This window comes from Talpa occidentalis, unplaced genomic scaffold, assembly GCF_014898055.3.
Source record: "Talpa occidentalis isolate TD23 unplaced genomic scaffold, MPIMG_talOcc4v2.1 talOcc4.9, whole genome shotgun sequence".
Lineage (NCBI taxonomy): Eukaryota > Metazoa > Chordata > Mammalia > Eulipotyphla > Talpidae > Talpa > Talpa occidentalis.
The window spans coordinates 12,348,560-12,371,249 of NW_023605305.1; the positions used below are offsets into that span (position 1 = coordinate 12,348,560).

The 22,690-nt window shown below is 44.4% G+C and overlaps 1 protein-coding gene across 3 annotated transcripts in view; it reads left to right on the top strand.

The window, feature by feature from the left end:
• The window catches only part of ZBTB40 (zinc finger and BTB domain containing 40), a 73,861-nt gene that overhangs the window by 36,867 nt on the left and 14,304 nt on the right, over window positions 1-22,690 (top strand). For 2 of the 3 annotated variants that reach the window (XM_037500656.2, XM_037500657.2), the window contains 13 exons: window positions 6,497-6,689; window positions 7,295-7,437; window positions 10,877-11,069; window positions 12,345-12,481; window positions 12,911-13,112; window positions 13,460-13,593; window positions 15,157-15,325; window positions 15,622-16,089; window positions 16,811-17,017; window positions 17,520-17,684; window positions 20,114-20,328; window positions 21,428-21,590; window positions 22,259-22,345. In XM_037500656.2, the coding sequence (XP_037356553.1) occupies window positions 6,497-6,689; window positions 7,295-7,437; window positions 10,877-11,069; window positions 12,345-12,481; window positions 12,911-13,112; window positions 13,460-13,593; window positions 15,157-15,325; window positions 15,622-16,089; window positions 16,811-17,017; window positions 17,520-17,684; window positions 20,114-20,328; window positions 21,428-21,590; window positions 22,259-22,345 (2,476 nt within the window). The remainder of the gene's footprint in view (window positions 1-6,496; window positions 6,690-7,294; window positions 7,438-10,876; window positions 11,070-12,344; window positions 12,482-12,910; window positions 13,113-13,459; window positions 13,594-15,156; window positions 15,326-15,621; window positions 16,090-16,810; window positions 17,018-17,519; window positions 17,685-20,113; window positions 20,329-21,427; window positions 21,591-22,258; window positions 22,346-22,690) is intronic. The other variant, XM_037500658.2, reaches the window with a different exon arrangement.

The window sequence follows — 22,690 nt, forward strand, 5'->3', positions numbered from 1 at the left end:
TATTTTATTTTCCCCAGTTCTTGTCCTAATCTTTTGATGGCAGTAACATTAATACTACTTTGAAAGAACATTGATTCACTCTTGGTGGTCATTTGAGGCTTATGTTATTTCTTCCTCAGTTTCAGAGGTCAGAGTATAAGACCTCTACAAATTACTCGGTGGCTGTTATATTCCATAATAAATCTTTCCAGCTGCAGAAAGAAAAGAGGAAAAGATCCTTTAAGAACTTAAGAATGCATTCAACAAAACTGAGTTAGGGAGGCACCACTGTGTGCTGAGGTCCTGCACTGTCTTTCTTTTAGACAGTTTTATTGAGGTATGATTGACGTACAGTAGACTGTACATATTTAAAGTGTACAGCTTGATGAGTTTTGAAACCTGAAGCTGTCACTACAATCAAGATAGTGAACATATCCATCACCTCTAGAAGTTTTTTGTGTCCCTTTGTAGTCCCTCCCTCCTATCCCTTTCTGCTCTTTCATCCCCAGGTAATGGTGATCTGCTTTCTGTCTTCGTAGATTAATTTGCATTTTCTAGAGTATTACATAAATGGAACCACAGAGTGCATATTCTTTTGGGCCTGGCTTGTTTCACTCAGCATAACTGCACTTCCTCCATGTCGTGACATGCTGACCCTGATTTATTGCTGAGCAATGCCCCGTCATATGAGATACAATTTATTTGTCCAGCTCTACCGTTTACTGGCACTGTGACCTGGAACAACTTAATCTCTGTAAACCTTATTTGTAAAACAGGAATGTTATGACCTGTATCAAAGAGGCACTGTGAAATTATTAAGATTATTTATGTAAACCTCATAGTAAAATGCCAGGCACATAGAAGGAGCTCAGTAGATAGCAACTGCTATTGCTTATACATTAACTTGGTATTTTTAGACTTGACCTTGAAACCCCTTTTGCACTTAATGCCTTATAATATCCTCATGCCATGGCCATTTACTCTGACACATGAGGTGGTTTGCTGTTACATTAAGCTTCATTTGGAAGTCAGGCTTTCCAATAAGGTACCACTACCCATTTGGAATGACCTTCCTAAATTGCAGGTGTAGTGTCCTGTACAAAGCCATCAGTCTCTAGAAGAGCGTTCAGTGTATGTGAAGTCATCTGGGGCACTTGTTAAATATACACCGCTTTTCCAGAGCGTTTGATTCTTAGGTTGTGGCAGAGCTTGGGAATCTCTGTCTTTAACTAGTTCCCCATGAGCTGCTGTTTTGGTACCTGTACATCATATTTGGGAAGTCCTACTGGAGAAGTCAATGGCTTATGACATTCCTAGTGTAAGATGGCAGATGTCCTATGTCTGTGCTGACACTTGTCAGTGTTCTGAGGCACCACAGATAGGCATTTTTCCAAGTGTTACTCTTTGCTTACCCTTCATTTCTACAAGTGCTGACTGAGCAAGTGGCATGTGCCAGTCATTGAACTGGTTGCTAGGAAAATAAACATAAATAAGCCTGTTCCCTGTCCTCACAGAGGCTCTTACAGTGAGGAAATCCTGCCACATGTGTATTGTTTTAGGGGAAGTATGCACAGGAGTCACCAATTACAGAAATCACCAAAAGGCCTCAGTATTGAGAGCACTTAAGAGCTGTTCACTTGGAACATCATTCTACATTTCACTGCAATTGTTAAGATTACTTTTGGGTTTGGGTTTTCATTTATACATTTTTAGCTCGCAAAGAGCTTTGAATGTTGTTGGTTGTCACTATTTGGTTGAGCATAACATACCTGAAACAGTTTAACATTAAAATAATCTATCTTAGAGGTGTGGTTTTGAGGCTGCAAATGATATCCTGGTTGAGGCGGACCCCGTCTGTTCCTTTTCTGAAATACAGATAACGATATGGGGTGTGCATCTGGCCTGGACTGAGTTTAGGGAGGACACCGTGAACCTGTGTCCCGGCTATTTTATTTCCTGAGATAAATGATGAAAGGTGGCAAAGCCATTCCCCGAGCAGTGATTGCAACAGCACGAGGAGAAGCTGGCCTGCTTGAATTGTGTGAAATCAAAGCCAGAACTGATTAAGGAGAAACCTCTTGGGACCTGGGATGGGAAAGTGTCTTCTGCCCGTCTTTATCTCAGCGCTTACCTGCAGCCCGGTAGAAAAAGCAGATGCTGACCGCAGAGGCATTCTGGCTGAGCTGAGTAAACCTTTATTTAAGGGTCGACTGATACTTTTCTCAGCTCTTATAGTAGAACTTTAAATTTTAGTCTCCTTTCTTTATTCCTACGCATGTACCTGCTTTTTATTGTGTATATGACAAGGTGAGTCTTTCTTTGACTAGAATAAGGAGATAAGTTTTTCTCCTATCAATTTCTTTGCCATTTGTTTCACTTTTCACCTAAAATTCCAGAAAAAATCCCAAAGCTGAAGACCTAGTAGCATTTTTTTCGCCTTCAACTTTCATTTCAAAGGCAAGCAGTGGAGGTATGTCAAGAAGTACAGGTCTATGTTTTGAGGACTGTTCACTGACAGGGTACGGGAACCCTTTTGAGAAGTGAGTTATGAGGCTTCAGTTTATTTTATTTCCTGAGATAAATGATGATAGCGCATGAAAATATGTTCTTTTTCTATCTCATCTCTGCTAATTACTAAGTCTAATAAGTAGAAGGACTAGTGGTTTATGGCAAGGGTATTTCATTCAGTCAGACAGTTACTAACTGTGAGAGACTAAGGAGTGAAACAAATACTCTAGCTACTACCCAATGTTGATAGTGATGTTGGTTCTAGTAAATCCAGTGTAAATGGAATTTGATTTATATTGTAAATGGATTTGATTACACTCAACCTCCGGGCGTTGGCACTGGCGAGAGGGTGGAAGGAGCTCAGTGTTTTGTCACTAGCCCGTGACCCTGGCACGTTCCTTCACTGCACTGGTTCCATTTAATGTCTCCCAGGACTGACGTGAGGAGAAGGGTAGGTGGTGCATAGACACAGTGTCTTGGCCAGTGCTGGACTGTTATGGTCTATCTCAGTGCCCACCTCTGGCCCCCTGCACTCAGAGGAAGCATAATCAGACAAGAATACAATGTAACCCAAATGAATATGAAGGCAGTAGGCAAACAGTTAGGGAAATAAGTAAATTCATTGAAAATATGTGGGTAGAAGGGAAAGATTGAATGGTTATTTTTATTTTTTTATTTTTTACATCATTGTTCATTTTTAAACAATATTTGCTTCTCTCCACCCACTCAGGTGTAGTCCCCATAGAGTGTCCTTCACCCGTGCATCATCACCTCAGTCCCCTGTGCTTCTCCCTCCCTCCCTCTGATCCCTCTCCCTCCTCCTCCCCTGCAGTATGTCTGTGATTTATAATTGTCCGTTTTTGCTTTGTTGTGTTTTGTACTGTTACTATTTTTTTTACAGTCATGTCTTATTTGGTTCCCCTATATTCCTGCTATAAGTGAAACCATCCAATATTTTTCTTTTTCCTTCTGGCTTATTTCACTGAGCATAATTCCTTCTAGCTCCATCCACATTGCTGTGAATGGCATGAGTTTTATCTTTTTGATTGCTGAATAATATTCCGTTGTGTATATATGCCACATCTTCTTGATCCAGTCATCTATTTTCGGGCATTTGGGTTGTTTCCAGGTTTTACCTATTGTAAATAGTGCTGCAGTAAACATAGGGGTACAGGTGTTCTTTTGAATCAATGTGTCCTTTGGGTAGATCCCTAGGAGTGGAATTGCTGGGTCATATGGAAGCTCCATTTTTAGTAAATTGAGGAACCTCCAGACAGCTTTCCATAGTGGTTGAACCAGTTTGCACTCCCACCAGCAATGTAGGAGAGTTCCTTTTTCACCACATCCTCGCCAACATTTGTTGTTGATTGTTTTTTTGATATGTGCCATCCTTACTGGTGTAGGGTAGTTTTGATTTGCATTTGCATCGATGTGGTTTTGATTTGCATTTCCCTGATTATAAGGAACGTTGAACATTTTTCATATGCCTGTTGGCCATTTGCATTTCCTCTTTGGAGAAATGTCTTTTAAGTTCTTCTACCCATTTCTTGACTGGATTGTTTGTTTTGCTTTTGTTGAGTCGTGTGAGTTCTTTGTATATCTTTGTGATCAGTCCCTTATCAGTTGAATGGAGTACAAAGATTTTTTCCCAGTCAGTGGGGTGAATGGTTTTTAATCCACATGTAATAAAGGGAGAAAAGCTCCTATCTGTAAACATATTAGCCTGTATTTCACTCATAGATAAAAGTACTTACTTGTGTGACCAGGAATTGATATGATTCACTGAAGCATCTTTAAGAACTGATGGAGTTACAAATGTCTAGCTATAGAAGATTACTCTGGCTTAGGGCCTCTCTTAGACTTCTCTTCTATGTAGCGGGGGAACGCCAGCCAATATGCACCCTTCTGTTGAGGAGAGGCAGATCCACTATTTCAGACACAGTGGAGGCCCGGGCAGCTTTGGGGCTGATGGAATAACAGTCACTGTACTGCTCTGGTGCAGGTCCCTAGTAGGTTCTGGAAGAAAGAGCAGAGAGGGGGCTTTCAGGCAGCTGACTGCTCACTCCTGGCCGTTTCATCAGCCCACCCCTGCTTCTCTTCCCAGATGGTCACCCTAAGTCACCGCTGAGCAGCGAAGTTAACAAATGTTTTAATTTCACTGCTGAGCAGTTCTGCAGAGAGGGAGACAGCAGAGAAGATAATGAGAAGTGCGTCAGATGCCACCATTGATGAGAACTCCTCTTCCCCACTGGCTCAAGTGATAATGCCGGATAAATTGGAAACCAAGAGGTGGATTTGGGATAGTCAGAGCCTGGAGTGCACAAAAACCGACCTAGGATAGAATGAGATAGCTATATCCTGTATCAATTAAAATGCACAGAAGAAAGGAAGAAAGAAAAGGGAAAATAAAGAGGAAGAAACATGTTTGTTAAGGGCATTAGCAGTGAACTGGTCTGCATTAGTTATTTATTGCTGTGTAGCAATTTACTCCAAAATTTAGTCTCTTAAAAGAAACATTTGTCACCCCCATGGTTTCTGGGGGTCAGAAGTCCAGGCATGGCTTAGTTGAGTCGCTGGCTCGGGATCCCTTGCAGGGCTGCAGACATCTGGAGGCTCAGCTGGGGAAGTGTCTTTTCTAAGCTCGCTCACATGACTGTTGGCAGGCTTCAGAAGATCTTTGTCCAAGCTCACTGACTGTTGGCCAGAGACATTAGTTCTTTGCCACGTGGACCTCTCTGTAGGGCATTTCACAACATGGCAGCCTACATCCCCAGGAGCAAAGATGGGGGGCTGTGGAGGTGGAGGGGAGGAGAACAGTGAGATGGAAGTCACAGACCTAACTCAAGAGGTGGCATCCCAATACTTGTGCCACATTCTCTTCCTTCGAAGCAAACTTTAGGTTCAGCAGGCAGGAGTATTGGGAACCAGTTTCGAGGCTGCCTTCCTCAGGTCCCACTGTCAGGGAAAGGCATTCTAGAAAGATGTTAGGCCAACCAGCAAAAGCGTGAAAAGCCGAATAAATGAGGCCAAAGGAGGTTAAGATCCAACTGGTACTTTGTCTCGTGTTATTTTTAAAATAGACATTAAAATAGAGTTAGGTTCGCGGAATTTACTCTAGTAAAACCTTTGTTTTATCTAAGTTTAACTTTTGGAGTTGACTAAAATATGTAGGATTTTTTTTTTTTTTTTTAATTAGCTTTAGACAGCCATCCTGTGATCTGTTGTGATCTGTTCAGGCTATACCAAGCAAAGCAAATAAGCTAAAGCCAAATCAAGGAACACAAAGTCCAATTCATTTATAATTCCTATTAATTTGGGTGGAGGGGAGAGAGATAAAAATCTGTAAACAAACTTTAACATATGATTACTATTGGAGTTTACAGTAACTAGCTGAACTTTGCAAGTACAGATATTCATGACATCCCTTCCTGGGGGTGTGTGTGTGTATACAGAAAACCTTAACATTTTACTCTCTAAAGAATCTCATGAGAAAACTTATTTTCAGTAGTTTTCTTTCTTTTATAGTTAGCACTGACAATAAAAATATCAAAGATAGCCTATAGTTTTGCCAGGCAGAAGTATAAATATAAATATATTTATACTTATTAATATAAATCTGTGCACATGAAATCAAGTTTTGGTTACCATATTTTTTCCCAATAAATTCATCATTTCTAAAACAGAAATTTTAATTTCATCTTCTAGTTGGCATTCCTCCCTCTTGTATGAGAATTGCATTGTCAGAGCAAAGGAAAGAACACTAGTTTTACCTTCCCACTAGAGTTGTTGATATTAGTATTTAGGTTCAGAAGAGTCAAGACAGCAAGTTGGGTTCAGAAGCTGTGTACTCAGGGCTTCCACAGGAAGCATGGTGTTCATGAGCTAAAAAGTGCCACAGAAAGGTCACGTTAGTGGGATCAAATTGTTGAGGGCCTTGCTTGCCAAATCCAAGGGGCACAGGGTTCTCGTGGGTGGCTAATCTCTCTTTCTGGGCACTTCTGTTCTATAGGCCATAATGGGGTGTCTTAAGGGTGAAGAAGGACATTCAGCATTCCAGAGAATCCTGGATAAAGTAAGAGAAGAGAGCCTGGAAGTTCAGACTGTCGTGTCGCTGTTAAGGCTGTACCAAGATTCAAATCCTGCGGTGAAGACGGCACTATTAGACAGGAAACTGGAAGCTGTGGCGGCAGAGCAGCCAAAAGGTAGGAGAGAACTCTGTCCACCCAATTGAGTGAGTTTTATTCTGGGAAGACTCTGTAAAGCTTGCTCCGGTGATAAATTCCTTTAGTGGCTTAGTTACTGGTAAGTGGTTTCACATAAATTCTGCATGTGATTCCAGAGGACACATGTTAAATAGATACTAACTAAATCTGATGCTCCATTTCTATCTACTAGTTAACTGTCTGCACCTTGACGTTGGCGAATACCATCAATGTTCCCCTGCCCTTCAGGAAGCCACACATCTAAACCACCGTTTCATGTGCCCAGGGTGAACAGGTTCACGCTTTAAGGCTGCAGTTTCTCATTTGGGTTAGGTACAAAGCAGTGGCCTTGCCAACCAGAAGTTAACCTCTGGCTGGCTCTGTAGCTTTGTGTTTCGACAGATAAGTGAAACATTTTTCTTTTCATAGAGTTTAAACAGAATAATAAAGTATTTTCCTCTCCAAAAAGAGATTCTGCGTTCGAGTGCTCAGAATAGGCTGAGAATCACTTTACAATTCTGTTAGATCTCTCTTGACAAACCACGCTATCATTTTCTTCAAATTGACTACTTTCTCCCGTGTATCTCTAACTCTTTTTCCCCCAGGGAGCACAGAGGAGGGAAAGACCTTGTCTGTTCTGTTACTGGAACACAAAGAGGACCTGATCCAGTGTGTAACACAGCTGAGACCTATTATGGAGTTCCTGGAAACTGCCAAGGAGGAATTCCTGACTGGCACCGAGAAAAGGGTAGCTGTGTGGAGTGTCTCTTCCTCCCTTCTCAATTCACAGAGCACTGTTTAGAAACCTCCTTTTGGCATGTAGCACTTTTCACCCCACAGTTCTTTGTGTGTAATGCATAGTAAGCACCTTTAAGTTCAGGGTCTTGTTTCCTGCTTCTTTGTATCCCTTGCAGTAGCGGATTGAGGGCCTTACACATTGTAATTGTGCATTAACTGTTTAGATGTGGGGTGGGTGGGTGGATAGGTGGTGGGGGGGTGGGGAAATGAATTGATGGACAGATATATGAAGGATGAATATGTGACAGTCCTGCCCTGACTCTATGTATTTTTTAATGAAAAACTGTTGTCCCGAGAGTTTAAATGTTAAGGTATATTTTGTCATTATTATGACATTTTTCCTCTATTGAAATGATACAGTGTTCTGTAGAGATTTGGGAAAATGAGCAAAAAGAAAAAAATTTGAATCTTCCACATCTCACACTCAGATGATCATTGCCAACATTTTAGAGTGTATACTATGCTTTTCTTGTTTGAGTCCTTCTGGGATGGGGTGACACAGGATATACGGTTTTGTAACTTTGCTCTTTTATTTAATATATTTTGAATAGATAATATGGATTTTGGTGGCTGTGTTGTATTCAGTCTAATGGACACACCATAACTCGTTCATTCTTTATTACTGGGCATATGTTTCCAATTTTTTGCTATTATAAATGATTCAAAGAACATCCTTCTACATAAATTTCTGCAAACTTCTCAAATTATTTCCTTAGAATAATTGCTAAGAACTGGGATTTTGGAATAGAGGGTATAAAAATTTTCAGGTATTTGATATATATTGCCAAATTGCCCTTCAGGGGAGTTGTACCAATTTACTTTCCCACTAGCTAGTTTCTACAGTCCCCATAAAACTGCTGGCATGGCTTCTCACATCAGTTAGATAACTGTATTTGGTGGTGTTATTGATTTCAACTTTGTGCTAAAAATATTTTTATATCTGGAAGGAAGGAATAGGACCAGAAAACTTTGTGGCATCAATTCTTAAAACTATGGGAAGGAGCTTACATCTTCAGGAGACAAGATGGTTAGAAACCCAACGGCTTGTGGCTAAGCACTGGATGAATAGTGCTGGATTAATAGTGGATTAATGGGGACGGGTTTTAGATTTTTTTTTCCCCTCATGATCTTATATTGCTGTTCTTTCATATAAAGTGGGAACTATCTTTAATTGCAAAACTGGATCTTGCAAATCATGTTTTTAAAATGTTAGCTTCCTTGAACTTAGAGAAAGATTTTAGATTAAGTGTAATCTCAGACACTCAGGTTAAGCAAGTTGCCGATAGCTTTAGGAGTGCCGGATTCCCTGTTCAGTGCTCTCATGAGATTACTCATTCAAACCTCTTATTAACTAGATTGAATGTGTCCTTTCAACGGTTTCATTGTCTTGGTAAAATCGTATTTATAGGTAGAGCCCGAACTCAGCCTCATTCTCTGCAACAAGGCAGACCACACTGTCATTTTCTTCTGTCACTTTCAGTTTACTTGACAGAAAGAGCTGAAGCAGAAGAACTTAAATTAGTTATAAATCACGAAAACACTTCTTAAGATTGGGGTGCCACCAGAGCTTCATTAAGCTACCCCTCAAGAAAATTGAAGCAAAATAATAAAGCGGGGGTGTCAGAGTGTGTGTTGACCCAATAGCCACAGTGTTTAGACATCATGTGGGACAAGCACTTGGGCATTCCGGAACTTTTTCTGTTATGGGATGGTGCTTATCATAGGTGTCATAGCCCTTATGTGCGATGCCTTGGGTTCTGTAAGAGGCAATAAATAGGAATGTCTTTACTTCAGGATTGGAAATAGGTACAAATATTTGTGGTTTGCTGTCCACTAGGCAGTGTGTTGAAGATCTTTTAAGCACTATTAAATTCTAATCTTTCAGCAACTTTTAAAATCATAGATATTATGCTAATTTTAAAGATGAAGAAACAGACCCCTAAGAAGGTTAAGCAACTAGCCCAAAGCCACAGTTTCTTTGGACCAGTACTGCAACCCACTTCTGAACACATCACTTCTGAGCAAATCACGCTATCTCAACCACCATGCACACTGCACCTAATAAGATCAGTTGTCACTGTCATTTATTAAAGATCACCTATATCTAGGCTTTATGGCTGGCTCTACAAACAGCAGTTTTATTTTATCCTTATAATAACTGGAAGAGTTGATATTGTTATCTTCTTTTGCAGATGAAGAAAATGAGGTTCAAAGAATTAAATAACTTACCCAAAGACACATAGCAGTAACTTTTAAAACTAGGGTCCAAACTAGGTCTGTCTGACTTTAAAGCCTGTGCATACTTTTGATGACAGTATCTGGATGCGTTGCTACATATCAGGTTACTGCTTAGGGGTACAGTACTGAAATCAGTATGGTCTTCAGATACAAGCTCTTAAATTTTTAATTATGATTGACTTAGTAGAACTCTAAAATATGTTAGACTTTAAACAAAACGAATAACTACATTCTCTTCTGACAAGGACTATGACAACTTGATTTATGATATATGCATTCCTTTCAAATATAGAGATCTAATATAGATATTCTCTCCATATACATGAACCCAATTTGGTTTTATAGCTAAATTCATTATTTTGAATGGGAGTTAATTTGATAATAGCGTCCTCTGCCTTGCTGCTGTAACTGATTTGCTTGACTGTTTCTCCCGAGAGCTGGCATTTCCCCAAAGGAAAGCTCAGAATTCAGTTATTGTGAATCTGTAGATTACATGTATTGAAATAATCCCCTGCATTATCAGTTCCACAAGAGCCAAGTTATGCACATTGAGTCTCAATTCCCTAAGAAGCAATTCTATTGTAGTAGAAAAACACCTGTAAGATAGCTGTCACATGCCTTATTTTTCAACCTTTTGCTGGAGTTCTGTGCCCTCTTGGCTCAGCACACCCTCTAGCACACCATGGAAGAACCAGGTAGTGGAATCATGGGGCGATGACTGGGGCTGATGTATGTGACCAATAGAATGAGGGGGAGAGATGATATATAGCTACAAGAAATAAATATAGAAATACACCTTAGATCTGTTATTTTGGAGACTACCGACTAATGTATAAATTATCTGAGTATTCAAATTGCTATGCAAATAAAATATTTTCACAAAGTGCAACCTTTTGGAGGTGAAGGATATGTGTAGACCTTCATTTGAGAAAGGAAGATCTTTGTCGAGCTGTTTGTTTGGAGGCGTTTTGAATATTTATTGAAACAAAATAAGGGAAGAGACTGAAAAAAGTAGCGCTAGAGATCAACAGAGAAGGAGGTGGAGAGAGACAAGGCATCTTGTAATGCAGCTTGCTGGGTTTTCCAGTGGTATGTCAGCTACACTTAGAACTGCTAGTAACTGGTGTCTGGTTGATTGCTTTCCACTGCAGGTGATTCTGAATTGCTGTGAGGGCGGAACACCCAAGGAGACAATAGAAAATTTGTTGCACAGAATGTCGAAAGAGAAGACCCTGACTGCTGAGAGTTTGGTAAAACTCCTCCAGGCTGTGAAGAAGTCATTCCCAAACTTGGGCCTTCTGCTGGAGAATTTGCGGAAAATAGCCACTTTGCCGAGCACCACAGGTACTAGTTAATTGTTGACTGTCTGGACCACTCCTGCAGAAAATGAAAGCTTAAAACACCCTTTCAGTTCTGTGCTGGGGAGATGAGATGATGGTAGGAAATGCCATTGCAGAACAGACGCAAGCTGTCACAGAGCGGTCATGCTTGTATTTCTGGAGTTTGAACTGAGAATTATTTTCTCCATTAAGCTCCCCCACGAGGTTCCTGTGTTCAGGTTTGCTGATGTGTGGTTTTTCCAGGACTGGCACATGTCACCTGTGACAGCTTAAGGTGCAAACGGGCTCATGAAGCTGCTGATATTGACACGCTGTGTTGACAGATGTGAGCAGCGGAAGCACCAGTCTTGATTTCCCCATTCCCTACTTGAATGCTCTTTAGTTCCCACAGTCCCTGGAATTAACTGCTATCGTGTCCATTCAGCTTGGGGAAGTGAGTCCATATTTCGTTCCCTAGAAGACAGCTCCACTCTCGCCAGTCCTCCCCTTGTCCCGGGCATTTAAGACAGAATGGTTTTCAAAAAAAGGATATTTGGGGATGAGACTGGTACCTCTCACATTCGTTTTTGTGGCTATTGTAAGGTAAAATACTTAGCACAGTCCCCCTGGCCCAATGTTATCATCATCACCACAAGTTACACAGTGGCAAATATCTTGATACATTTTCTGTATTTAGATCATTTCTTAAGTTTAGATTTCCAGAAGTAGAGTTATGGGCAAAAGGAGAATAAATTCTTAAATCCTTCCAAAGCTAAGGGAAATGCGGATAGTTCTGCTTTGTCGTTACTTTCAAATAAATCTGACCTTTTGAAAGAGTCTAACAGATTGGCTCAGAGGACATGTAAACAGCAGAAGGAGGTTCAGCTCCACCACCACAGCCTTGACTCAGGCCTGTATTTTGGAAGCCACATGGATCCTTCACCTAAAGCTTGTCGAGTAATAATTAACCCCTTGACTGTGCATCTGAATCTCTTACAAGTGCAGCCTTCTAGTTACCCCCCTGTTGAGTAATCCCAAGCAGCTACCACCGGGCACTAACTTGCAAAGTGTTAGTGGTTTTGTGACCCTGAAGCACCAAGTGATTAAGTGTGGACCGAAGGAGATCTGAACACATGTGTATGAGGCCCTAGGCCAGAGCTGAACTTGCTCTCCAGAGGAGGCAGAGCTCTTGTGCAGATAACTCTCTTCCTCTCTCATTTGTATCTCCCCAAGTCTTCAGTAGAACCCTTAAGGAGGTTTTGTTGAATCAAACATTATTGTTTTGCCAATATCCTTACAGTCCAAGCAAGCCCTGGTGATTATGGCACTGAACTATTGAGACGGTATCACGAAAACCTCTCTGAGATTGTCACAGACAACCAGATGTTACTAAAAATGATCTCACATGTGAAGAGTTTAGCCCCTGGAGAAAGAGAGGTAAGAGAGGAAGAGAGAGAGGGAGGAAGGGAGAGAGGGAGGAAGGGGTGGGGCAAATGAGAGCGAAGGAAAAAAAGATGAACCTATGTATTTTTTAATATATACTTATATTTTATATAAATACATACACACAGCCATGTTGAGAAATGCTAAGGGGTGTGTAGAGAGGGAGAAATAGAAGTTGATTCTGTTTCTAAGGCAGAATAACAGGTAGGATAGTTATAACTGCCGAGTACGAAGAGGGACCCTCCAGAGAAGGAAGGAAGAACTTGGTCATGTGTACACGTTTCTTAGTTTGAATGGGGTGAAGGATGTTGAACATCCCCTCCCAGAAATACTGTCCCGTCACCTGGTGCTCAGACTCGCAGCTCTGCGGCTGGGCCATGGCCGGACCGTCCCTCACGTGCGTGTTTGTGCTGCATCTCGAAGGTCATGGAGAAGCTTGTGAAATGTGACGCTGGTTCAGGTGGTTTCAGTTCCCTGATGTCAGCAGTCCTAGAAAAGCAGATTCTCTCTGCAACAGCCATTTGGCAAGTGCTGCTGGTGGCTCAGGAGACAAAGACCTGCCCATTGAAACTGCTCATGGAGGAAATCCGCAGGGAACCTGGCGCCAACGCTTTCCTCCGGGCAGGTAGGTTACCTGACCTCTGTCATGGCCTTGCCCCACTAGGCATTCTTGTCAGTCTTCCCAGAAAATAGGAAGCGCTCCATCGTGGTAGACATTCTACCTTGGAACTAAGGACCGTGTATTTTATTCAAGGATATGGGAATTTATAAACCTTTTTAAGTAATTGTCTAAGTTTATGTTAGTAATTGTATTCCAATTAGAGCGCCATTTGCCATTTTCCACACACCCATCCCAAATAGGAGAGAGGTGAAGGATGTTCTGTCATGAAGAACTAAGTTGAGAATAGGTGAAGGGAAAATAAATGGTGCTCTGAGTTTCCCTAATTAGTCTTCAATCCCTCTTTCTTTCAGTGACTGCCCCAGAAAGTGCTGCCTTAGAAGCCATCCTGAGGCATCACACATCGATCCTTGAGGCCATCGAGCAAAGCAATGACATCAAGGGCTTTTCCTCAGAAGAAGAGCACCTGGCAGAGGATGTCAAAGAGGTGCTGTGGGGACAAAGTGCAGGGTTTTCCAGTGGCTGCTGGAAGGGTCTTTGTTCCTAAGGGTGGAATCAGCCCATAGACTGCCTTACATGGCCCCTATAAGCTAGCACTTTGTAACACTTTTGCTCTTTTAATCCTGCCAACTTTGAGTGGCAGGTGATGCCACCTACATTTTACAAATCAGGGAACTCAGGCTCCAAGGGGTTCAGTAAATAAGCTCCAGCTGGTTGGAGGTAAATCCAGGATTTGAACCCACATTCATGTGATTCCAATCTAGATTATTCCATTTGTATGAACCTAGGTAAATCTCAAAGGGGCTCATGATACTATTCTCCAACACGTTCTGAGAAGCAGCTTCTTCCAAAGGAAAGGAAGTAAAATTGTTCTTATTACATGCTCTATTCTGGCTTCTAGGAACAGCCAAGATAAACATAGCTAGAACAAAGCCTTTGTCCATATGGAGTAGCAGATAGTGCCAACTCATTTTCTGTAAGGCTTCTCACAGTGTGGCCAGCATCCCAGAAAAGCCAGGTGGGGACTGGGTGAAAATCATGAATGTCCAGGCCAGGATCATGTGCATCTTGAGTGGGGGGACTTAGAGAGGAATGAAAATTAAATTACAATTCATCCGTGGTGCTTTGGATCCAAGTAGGCCGGAAGGTGTGCACACAGGTGCCCGCCACGGTGGTCTGACTCTGGGGGAAGACAGTGGCGCACATTTGTGTGTGACTTCAGAAGAAAGAGTCATCTGCTAGACTCTCCCCAGAATGCCACACACTTCAGAGATGGGCTTCTGCCGTTGATCAGTTTTAGCCTCACTAATTAGTCTCATGCCTGCCTCTAGGGACATCAGGTTTATTTAGATAGACTTTAAAAGAGCAGAAATAAAATATCTTCTAAAATGAAAATTCCATTTGACCATCTGTGGATGGTTTAGCTTTATTTTCTCAGTGTACTGACTCTTTCTGTTGCTCGCTCTAACGTTCTGAGAGAGAACAGCTTTGAAATAATATTCTTGGCCTCTTTAAAGCCCTGGTTTGAACCTTCTCTAAAAAGCTGTTTCTTTATGAAAGAAAATGTTTAAAAGGGTCCATCTAAGTATCTAAAAATGTGAAGCCCCTGATCATGCAGAATTATTTCCAGACATCGAAACAATTATGTATTGTGAAAAATGATCCTGATCTTCAAGACAGAAACACCAGCAGCCAAATCCTACAGCTTTCTAAGCTTTTAATATTAAGATCTAGAAAATTTAATATTTAGACCTGAAATGTTAATATTAAGAGCCAGAAAACTTCTTTGGGCGATTCCTGGTTTCCGTGAAGATATTTCTCATGGAAAATATTTAATGATCCCTTGCTCCATCTTTGTATTTGCACATATGCCTCCTTTTCTTTTTTTTAATTAATTTTATTTGAAAAGAGAACCCTCTGCTGCAGCAAGAAATATAAACTTGTTGTAGATAAAGCATGCCTTCCTGAAATTTAGCTTTTTTCTTAAGTTGAAAACCATGGAGAAAATCTGATACTAACCGCAAATCTCTGTCTCACGGTATTCATTTAGATTCTGAGCATTTCCTCTGAGACAGCCAGCCCTGAAGCTTCCCTGAGAGCAGTGCTGAGCAGAGCCACGGAAAAATCCGTTTCGGCCGTTGAAATATGTCACCTCCTGTGCCGCATCCACAGATTTTCCCCAGGCCTGCAGCCTGTCGTGCAGGAGTTAGCGCGCATGGGTAAGAGGCGGGGGCTGAGAATCCTGCCTCAGGAGGCCCCAGATTGTTTCCTTATTAGAGAGAAGAGGTGACCATTCCTAGACTTCTTCCATTGCTACTTCATTTTACATGCTTTCCGCACTTAGAAAAGGCACGGGCATCGATGTGAGATGACTCTATTTGTGTTCCTCAGAAGTGAAAGATGACAGTGGTATCGCTGCAGGGGTTTAGAGGGTCCCAAGCAGTCTCCAGTCCCTTACAGTTAGAAAGCCAAGTAGAACAGAACTCCCAGGGCCACACACTTCTCTCCTGTGCAGGTTTCCTTACTCAGGAAAATGGAGAGGAAGAAAAATGGAAGGTGAGTGATAAACTTCACCTTGAAGCTACTGACAAAGCAGAGGGAAAGACAGCCGATCCGGCTGAAGAAGAATGCCAGTCCAGGAAACAGAACCATCAGGGAGAGCCTGGTTCCTTGCCAGAACCACCCGAGAAAGACACTTCCGCGTCCCCAGACTCCGCCAAAAAGAGTTTTGTCTGTCAGGCCTGTGACAAAAGCTTCCACTTCTACTGCCGCCTGAAGGTGCACATGAAGCGCTGCCGGGTGGCCAAGAGCAAGCAGGTGCAGTGTAAGGAGTGCAACGAGACCAAAGAATCCAGGAAGGAGCTGGAGAAGCATCAGCTGGAGGCCCATGGTACAGTTGCAGAAGCCGACATCCCCAAGAAGAAGAAGAAGAGGCTTCCAGTGACGTGTGACCTCTGTGGAAGAGAATTTGCTCACGCCTCAGGTACTTCCAGGAGGCGGGTCATAGGGGGTGATGTGTTGGGTATCGGCCTTCAGATTCCAGGCCTTGCCTCCACTGTGTGAGGTAAGGGTGGCGCGTGGGTCTCAAGGATAGATCAGGCTCCAACGGGGCAGGGTGGTGGTTGGAGGAGAGCAGGAGCTTTGTATCATTTGTCTGAGCTAGAATTCCTCATCTGGTATATAAGCACCCTGACCCCGCCTCATTTTTTGGGATTGCTGGGAAGACTTAAGATGATGTAGCTAAACTCCTACTATAGCACTTGCAGTGGAGTTAGTTCCCAGTGAGGTGTAGCTGTTCTTATTCAGAATCATAACCAGCTATTTAACACCCGAGGTTTCCACATATCACTTCCTCCTTGATAATAAACAAGGTTCTCGAAAACCACAGACTGTATAGTCAGAACTGTGTTCCCTGGCCCCAGATATCTGATAAACCCAAGGAAAGAGAAAAATGAATCTTGTTTCTCTTTCTGGGTAGCTGGTCCTGTTTGAGAGAGGGAGGGAGGGTGGGGAATATAAACCCAGAGCTCTTCATGCCTGTTCTGAGGAAGAGTGGGATGCAGGGGACTGGGTGGAGGTGCAGTGCGGCTGGGGTCTTATGGTTCACTCTCTTGAACGCTGGCTGGGGGTGATGTGGCCTATGACCTTACGCTGGACTCAGGGTTGCTGACTGTTATGACTCTGGCCCCTGGCCCACCCCCCAGGCATGCAGTACCACAAGCTGACGGAGCACTTCGATGAGAAGCCTTTCTCCTGTGAAGAGTGTGGGGCAAAGTTTGCAGCCAATTCTACCCTGAAGAACCACCTTCGCCTTCACACTGGGGACCGCCCGTTCATGTGCAAGCACTGCCTCATGACCTTCACCCAGGCCTCTGCCCTGGCCTACCACACCAAGAAAAAGCACTCGGAAGGTAAAGTGTGGAGAGGTTCATTTTCTCCTGCAAACTTTTACTTGCTTAAGAACCCATTTGGAATTAGGTATGATGCGGATGAATCCAGAAACAGAACAGACACTCTCTGGGCACACGGGTGACTGGATGTGTGCACAGGCATGTGAAATGCTTGTGGCGAGTTTCTGAAGAGAGGCTGGCTGATGCAACACTGACTTTATTTACCACTGTAGAGTTTACATAAAGCCCAGCATCCCTTGGGCTAAGGTGGAGCGCAGGAATGAGTGGGTGATCTCAGGCAATGAGAACTCCCTCCTTACCAGGTGGGGAGACCACACTGGCACCCTCTTCACAGGATTGACTGATAGGATGGCTCAGACCTCTCACCCCGGGTTCCAGACACCCATTCTGTTATTGTCAACTCCCAGATACTCTGCTCCCAGGACTTGCCTTAGAATGTGGTTTTGTTTTGAGGAACGCCAGGAACGTGTGGTGCTGTCTCTGATAAACTGTCTCTTTCCAGGGAAGATGTATGCGTGCCAGTACTGTGATGCTGTCTTTGCCCAGTCCATCGAGCTGTCCCGCCACGTGCGGACCCACACTGGGGACAAGCCATATGTCTGCAGGGACTGTGGCAAGGGCTTCCGGCAAGCCAACGGCCTCTCCATCCACCTGCACACGTTTCATAGTAGGTACTGGGACCATGTGTGTCGGGCACTTAGTGCCGGGACTGCCCCCAAGAAGGCATGTACCCATCGTAACAGAAGTTGTCACCAGAGCTGGGCCCTGTTCAGTGCCTGCCCTCCCCCATGCTCCTGCAAAAGTCAGAGTCCCTCTCTCCTGTTTCAAGAAGAATCCCATTTTAATGTGTGATTGATTGCGTGATGCCAATTTCTCTGTCCAGGCTGTTTCTTTGTCTTTCTTTTTAGCCTGCATGGCTCTGTTTGGCTGACAGAGGCAAATTATGTTTGAAGGGAAAAGCTTCTATAACAGACAGGCACTGGAATATTCCCATTAGTCCACTGAGCTCCTGTTTTCTACCCACAGCCTCTTCCCCACTCTCATCTTATAGTCCTGCCTGCCTTTCCCAGTAGGGCAAACTGGACACTGAGTTAATGTGTACCATCAAATGTTGGTCTTCTGCCCAACATTCTCTTCCAAATGCCATTGTATTCACTTGGTTGGGTCCACCCCATCTTTCTCCCCTTCTAGAATGGACACAGACAAAAAGGCACTGCTATTCAACACACACTCAGGAGGGAAAAGGAAATTCTGTGATTCCTCATTACATCGTCAAAAAATCGTGGTATGGCTTTGGCTGGCACTTGGCTGCTGCTTCAGAGGCCCTTGTTGCAGTAGGAATGAATCAGCACAGCCTAGCAGGAACCTCCAGACACTGAACTCACAGACTTGGATTTGAATCTTGACACTACCATTTACTTTCTTGAGACCTTAAACTCATTTCTTAGCTTCCAAAGCCTCTAATACCCCTTCTTAAACTAGAGAAAGCAATACTACTCCCTGGATTATTGTGAGAATTATTCATGAGGTATCATATGTGAAACGTGAAGTTTCTTACCCGGCACATAGAAAATGCTCAATAAATGCCGGATATTAGTGACACGAGCAACCCTCTCAGGTACCGTGAGAAAACCTGTCTTTTTTGCACACCTTGCTCCTGTTTCCCCTCCGTGCCCATCCCCCATATACCAGTTTCAGTTGAGTTGTCACTAAATACAGTGTCTTGCAAGCATGTGCTTTGTGTCAGCACATTCAAGTCTGCCGCCAGCCAGTCAGCAAAGGACTTTGCCAGAGAGACTGTGTGCCTGGCATGTGGCTGGCCCCTGGATAATGCAGGGGACTCTGAAGTGCTACCTCTCCCCACAAGAAGTTTACAAGGTTGTCCAAAAAAATCTAGCTGTGGTAGACTTCCAGACAGTGGATGTGGCTTGGACCCCATGCCACAGTTTTGATGTCCTCTTGACCTTTTAAATTGTGCTCCTCTTCCAGTAGCATTCCCTGGGAGTCAGCAAGGGGTGACCCTAAGTTTCTAGAATGGAGGGGGTGTATCTTCGGCAGCATCCAGTCCCCTCTCATGTCGGCACTCCCCGCCTGTTCCATAGGCCACATCGCTGCTTCAGAGTGTCTTAGATGACATTGTAAAACAGATTTCAAGAGCTCCTGTCTGCAGGGAAACTCGTTAATGATCCCGAGAGCTGCTGCATGTTAGGATTCCTGAATTAATCTGAATCCATGCACACTAAGATGGGCCGGTAGGCTGGGCCTTTCTTGTGGGCAAAGGGTTTTAGTATGAAAACATTCCACTTTCTGTTGCTTTCAGAAAAAGACTGAAGTTTCCTGCCATAGGGAAAGCAAATGTATTCTTCATCACTCTTGGTTCGTCATTCTGAGGTCTCAGTGCAGCTGGCGTGTCCACTTAAGCATGTAGCTCAGAGCACAGCTTGGGAGTGAGAGCTGGGATTGTTACCCAGTTCAGCCATCCGCTCCTAGTGCCACTGGGCCCTCTTTAAATCTTGATTTTCCTAATCTGTAAAATAGAACTGATAGTGGAAACTGTGAAAGGATTAAGTGAGCTCCTTGGACACAAGGCTTCAGAACACGCCTGTCCCTTAGCACTCATTACACCCTACCTATGAAAATGTCTTTATTGTTGAGTCCACAGTGGGGTGCAAGGAAGCATTCTCAGTCATACTGGTGATAACTAAGGAATAAGGGAGGCTCTGGGGAATGTGTTAGAAGTCTCTACAGAGGATTGGGAAACGCAGAGATGCCCACTGCAGGCAGGGAGGATGCAAGGACGACACCCCCAGCTATGTAATAGGATGGAGTTTACCTTGTCAGCTATTAAGTGAGAAATTGAGGTGAACTATTGGGTGCTGCAGAGGCAGTGAATCCTAAAGCCTTGCAGGAATCCCACCTTCCAGGATGATGGTGGAGTTCCCTGCATTGGCTTCTGGTCACTGGAGTCTGTGACCTTGCACGGTGTGTGAACAGTCTTGCATCTGGACCTGTGCACGGGCGCCTGCAGCGCGCTGACTGCGGCCTGTGGTCTTTCTTTCCCTCCGCCCTTCTCGTGGCTGTCCCCCCGGGAACCAGACATAGAAGACCCCTATGACTGCAAGAAGTGCAGGATGAGCTTCCCCACTCTGCAGGATCACCGCAAGCACATCCACGAGGTGCACTCCAAGGAGTACCACCCCTGCCCTACGTGTGGGAAGATCTTTAGCGCCCCTTCCATGCTGGAGCGGCACATGGTGACCCACGTTGGAGGGAAGCCCTTCAGCTGTGGGATCTGCAACAAGGCCTACCAGGTGACCCCATTTTCTGGGGCTAGGTCCCCCTACCCCTGACCTGCTCTCCCTTCGACCTTCCTTGAACCCCATGTTGGTGGCTTGCAGAGCCCCTCTTTGTATCTGCAATTTGGCTGGTTCTTCTGAAGGAGGCAGCTGAGAGTGATTGAGATTCTTTAAGGTGACCTGGTCAGACACGGCTCTTCACTAGGTTTCTGCCTCGTCATAAACCCGTGCTGCCTGGCCCTGAGCCCTCACGTTGTGTGTTGCGTGAATCCTGTTGACCCCATGTGTCCAGATAGCAGAGAGTGGCAAGGGATCGTGTAACACTGCCTGGAATTCTCTCGTTTGGCACAGTTATTGGTGGTGTGTCTTTTTTTAAGTGCCGGGGCAGGACTCTGCTTTTTTACCTTAGAATTTGGTATGTAATTAAAGTGAAACCCCACATAGTACTAAAAAGAAGCCACATCTGTGAGAAACTCTTAAACCAGAGAGAAAAGAATGGCCATTGCTGGCATCTGTAAGATGTGGGGGTGGAGAGAGATGACTAGCAGCTGAATGCCACTCAGCAAAAACTAAGGGTTGGCTTTGTGCCAAGTCTTGTGCTGTGATATTAGTGTCAAGAGCTGATGGAGACCAGGGCTTCATCTCTTGGGGCCCAGGGGATGGCAGGGAGTGTCTCAGCACTGCTTTGGGACCTGAGAAGGACTGGGGCACCTGCTACAGAGCAGGGACAGCCTGTGCCCCTTTGCTGCACCCCAGGCCCGGGAAACAGTGGTGAAGAGCATATGCTCCAGTTGCAAGGCCCAGGCTTGAATTCTATTCTTGCTATTTACTAACCTGTGACCTTGGGCAAGTCATTTAACACCTCTGTGCCTCAGTTTCCACCTCACTGAAAAGACTCTAACACCCCCACACAGGCTTGTGAGGGGTGAAAGTTGTATCTCAGTAAATGCACCCTTGTTCCCATCCACTCCTGCCTCCCCTCTCCTGCCGGTACTAGTGTGCTAGGTAGTGAGTGATTGGCGGTCTACACGCTTACCTGAGAACGTTATTCCCCTCTCTTATGGGGGTCTTGCTAGCACATTCTAAGATCTAGCATTTGCAAAATTCCTTGCAGCAATTGTCTGGCTTGTGGTACCACAACCGGACCCATCATCCTGACGTGTTTGCTGCTCAGAACCATCGATCTTCCAAGTTCTCGTCACTCCAGTGCAGCTCCTGTGACAAAATGTTTTCCAACACCATTGAACACAAGAAGCACATTAAAACGGAGCACACAGGTGAAGTCGGGGTGCTGCCGACCGTGAATCTGAGCTGATGAGTCAGAGCGACTTGGTGTCGTGGCATCCTGGGTTCTGTCCCCAAATCCCAGCTCCAGGCTGTAGTATGGTGTGCTGTGGTCCTGACCTCTGTTTGCCGCACCCTGGAGAGGCCGCTCAGGGCACCGGCAGCAGGTTCTGGAATGGGCAGGTTCTCAGCCCTGGAGACTTAGAGTAGTGTAGGCCCCCGCCAGCCCCTGAGTCACGACTGCTTACAGCACCTGGAAAGGGTGGCATGTTGGTGGCAGGCAGGCCTGGGAGGAAATCCTGGCTCTTGCCCTGAACAACGGGGTGGCCATAGCAAGAACTCCTCTCTTCTGCAACTGTTCCTTCTGAGAAAAGGAGTTATTAGCACCTCCTTGCAGGTAATCTGGAATAATCACAACTGCTAGTCATGGACTGTTTCCTGAGTGCAAGGCACAATTCAAAGCACATGTTTGTGTTTTCATTTAATTGCATCATGGCAGTCAGGGTGCTGTTTACCCCTGGATCACACTAACAGAGCCTAGGTATGAGGTTCCTGGTACATGGTAGATGCTTGATGAGAGTGAGCCCTCACTCTTACCCCAAGCCTGCTACTCTCCAGCCTTAGAGAGCCATCCCCCACCCCCTTCTCATGTGCTTTGCAGATATGAAGTTCCACGAGTGTGACCAGTGTAAGGAGCTCTTCCCCACGCCAGCTCTGCTGCAGGTTCACATCAAGTGCCAGCACTCAGGTCAGTGCCCCTCCCCAGATGCTCTGAGCTGCACGGCCGCGGGCGTCTCCACCTCTAGCCACAGCAGCGCGTCTCGGGCTAAGTGGCTTGACTAACTTGTGCCTCGGTTTCCTCATCTATAAGACAGGGTCAATTACAGTACCTACCTCAGGGTAACCAAGAGTTCAGTATGTTAGTGCACAGAAAGCACTTGAGGCCTGGCGCCAGTGAGCACCCCTGACTCGTGATCTGTGTTTATCATTGTTGCTGCTCTAGCTCATCAAGTCTAAAGTGCCACTTAAAGAATGTGCATTTTTAATCAACCACTAAGAGAGAGAAACTCCTGCCAATTAAGTTATACTTTTT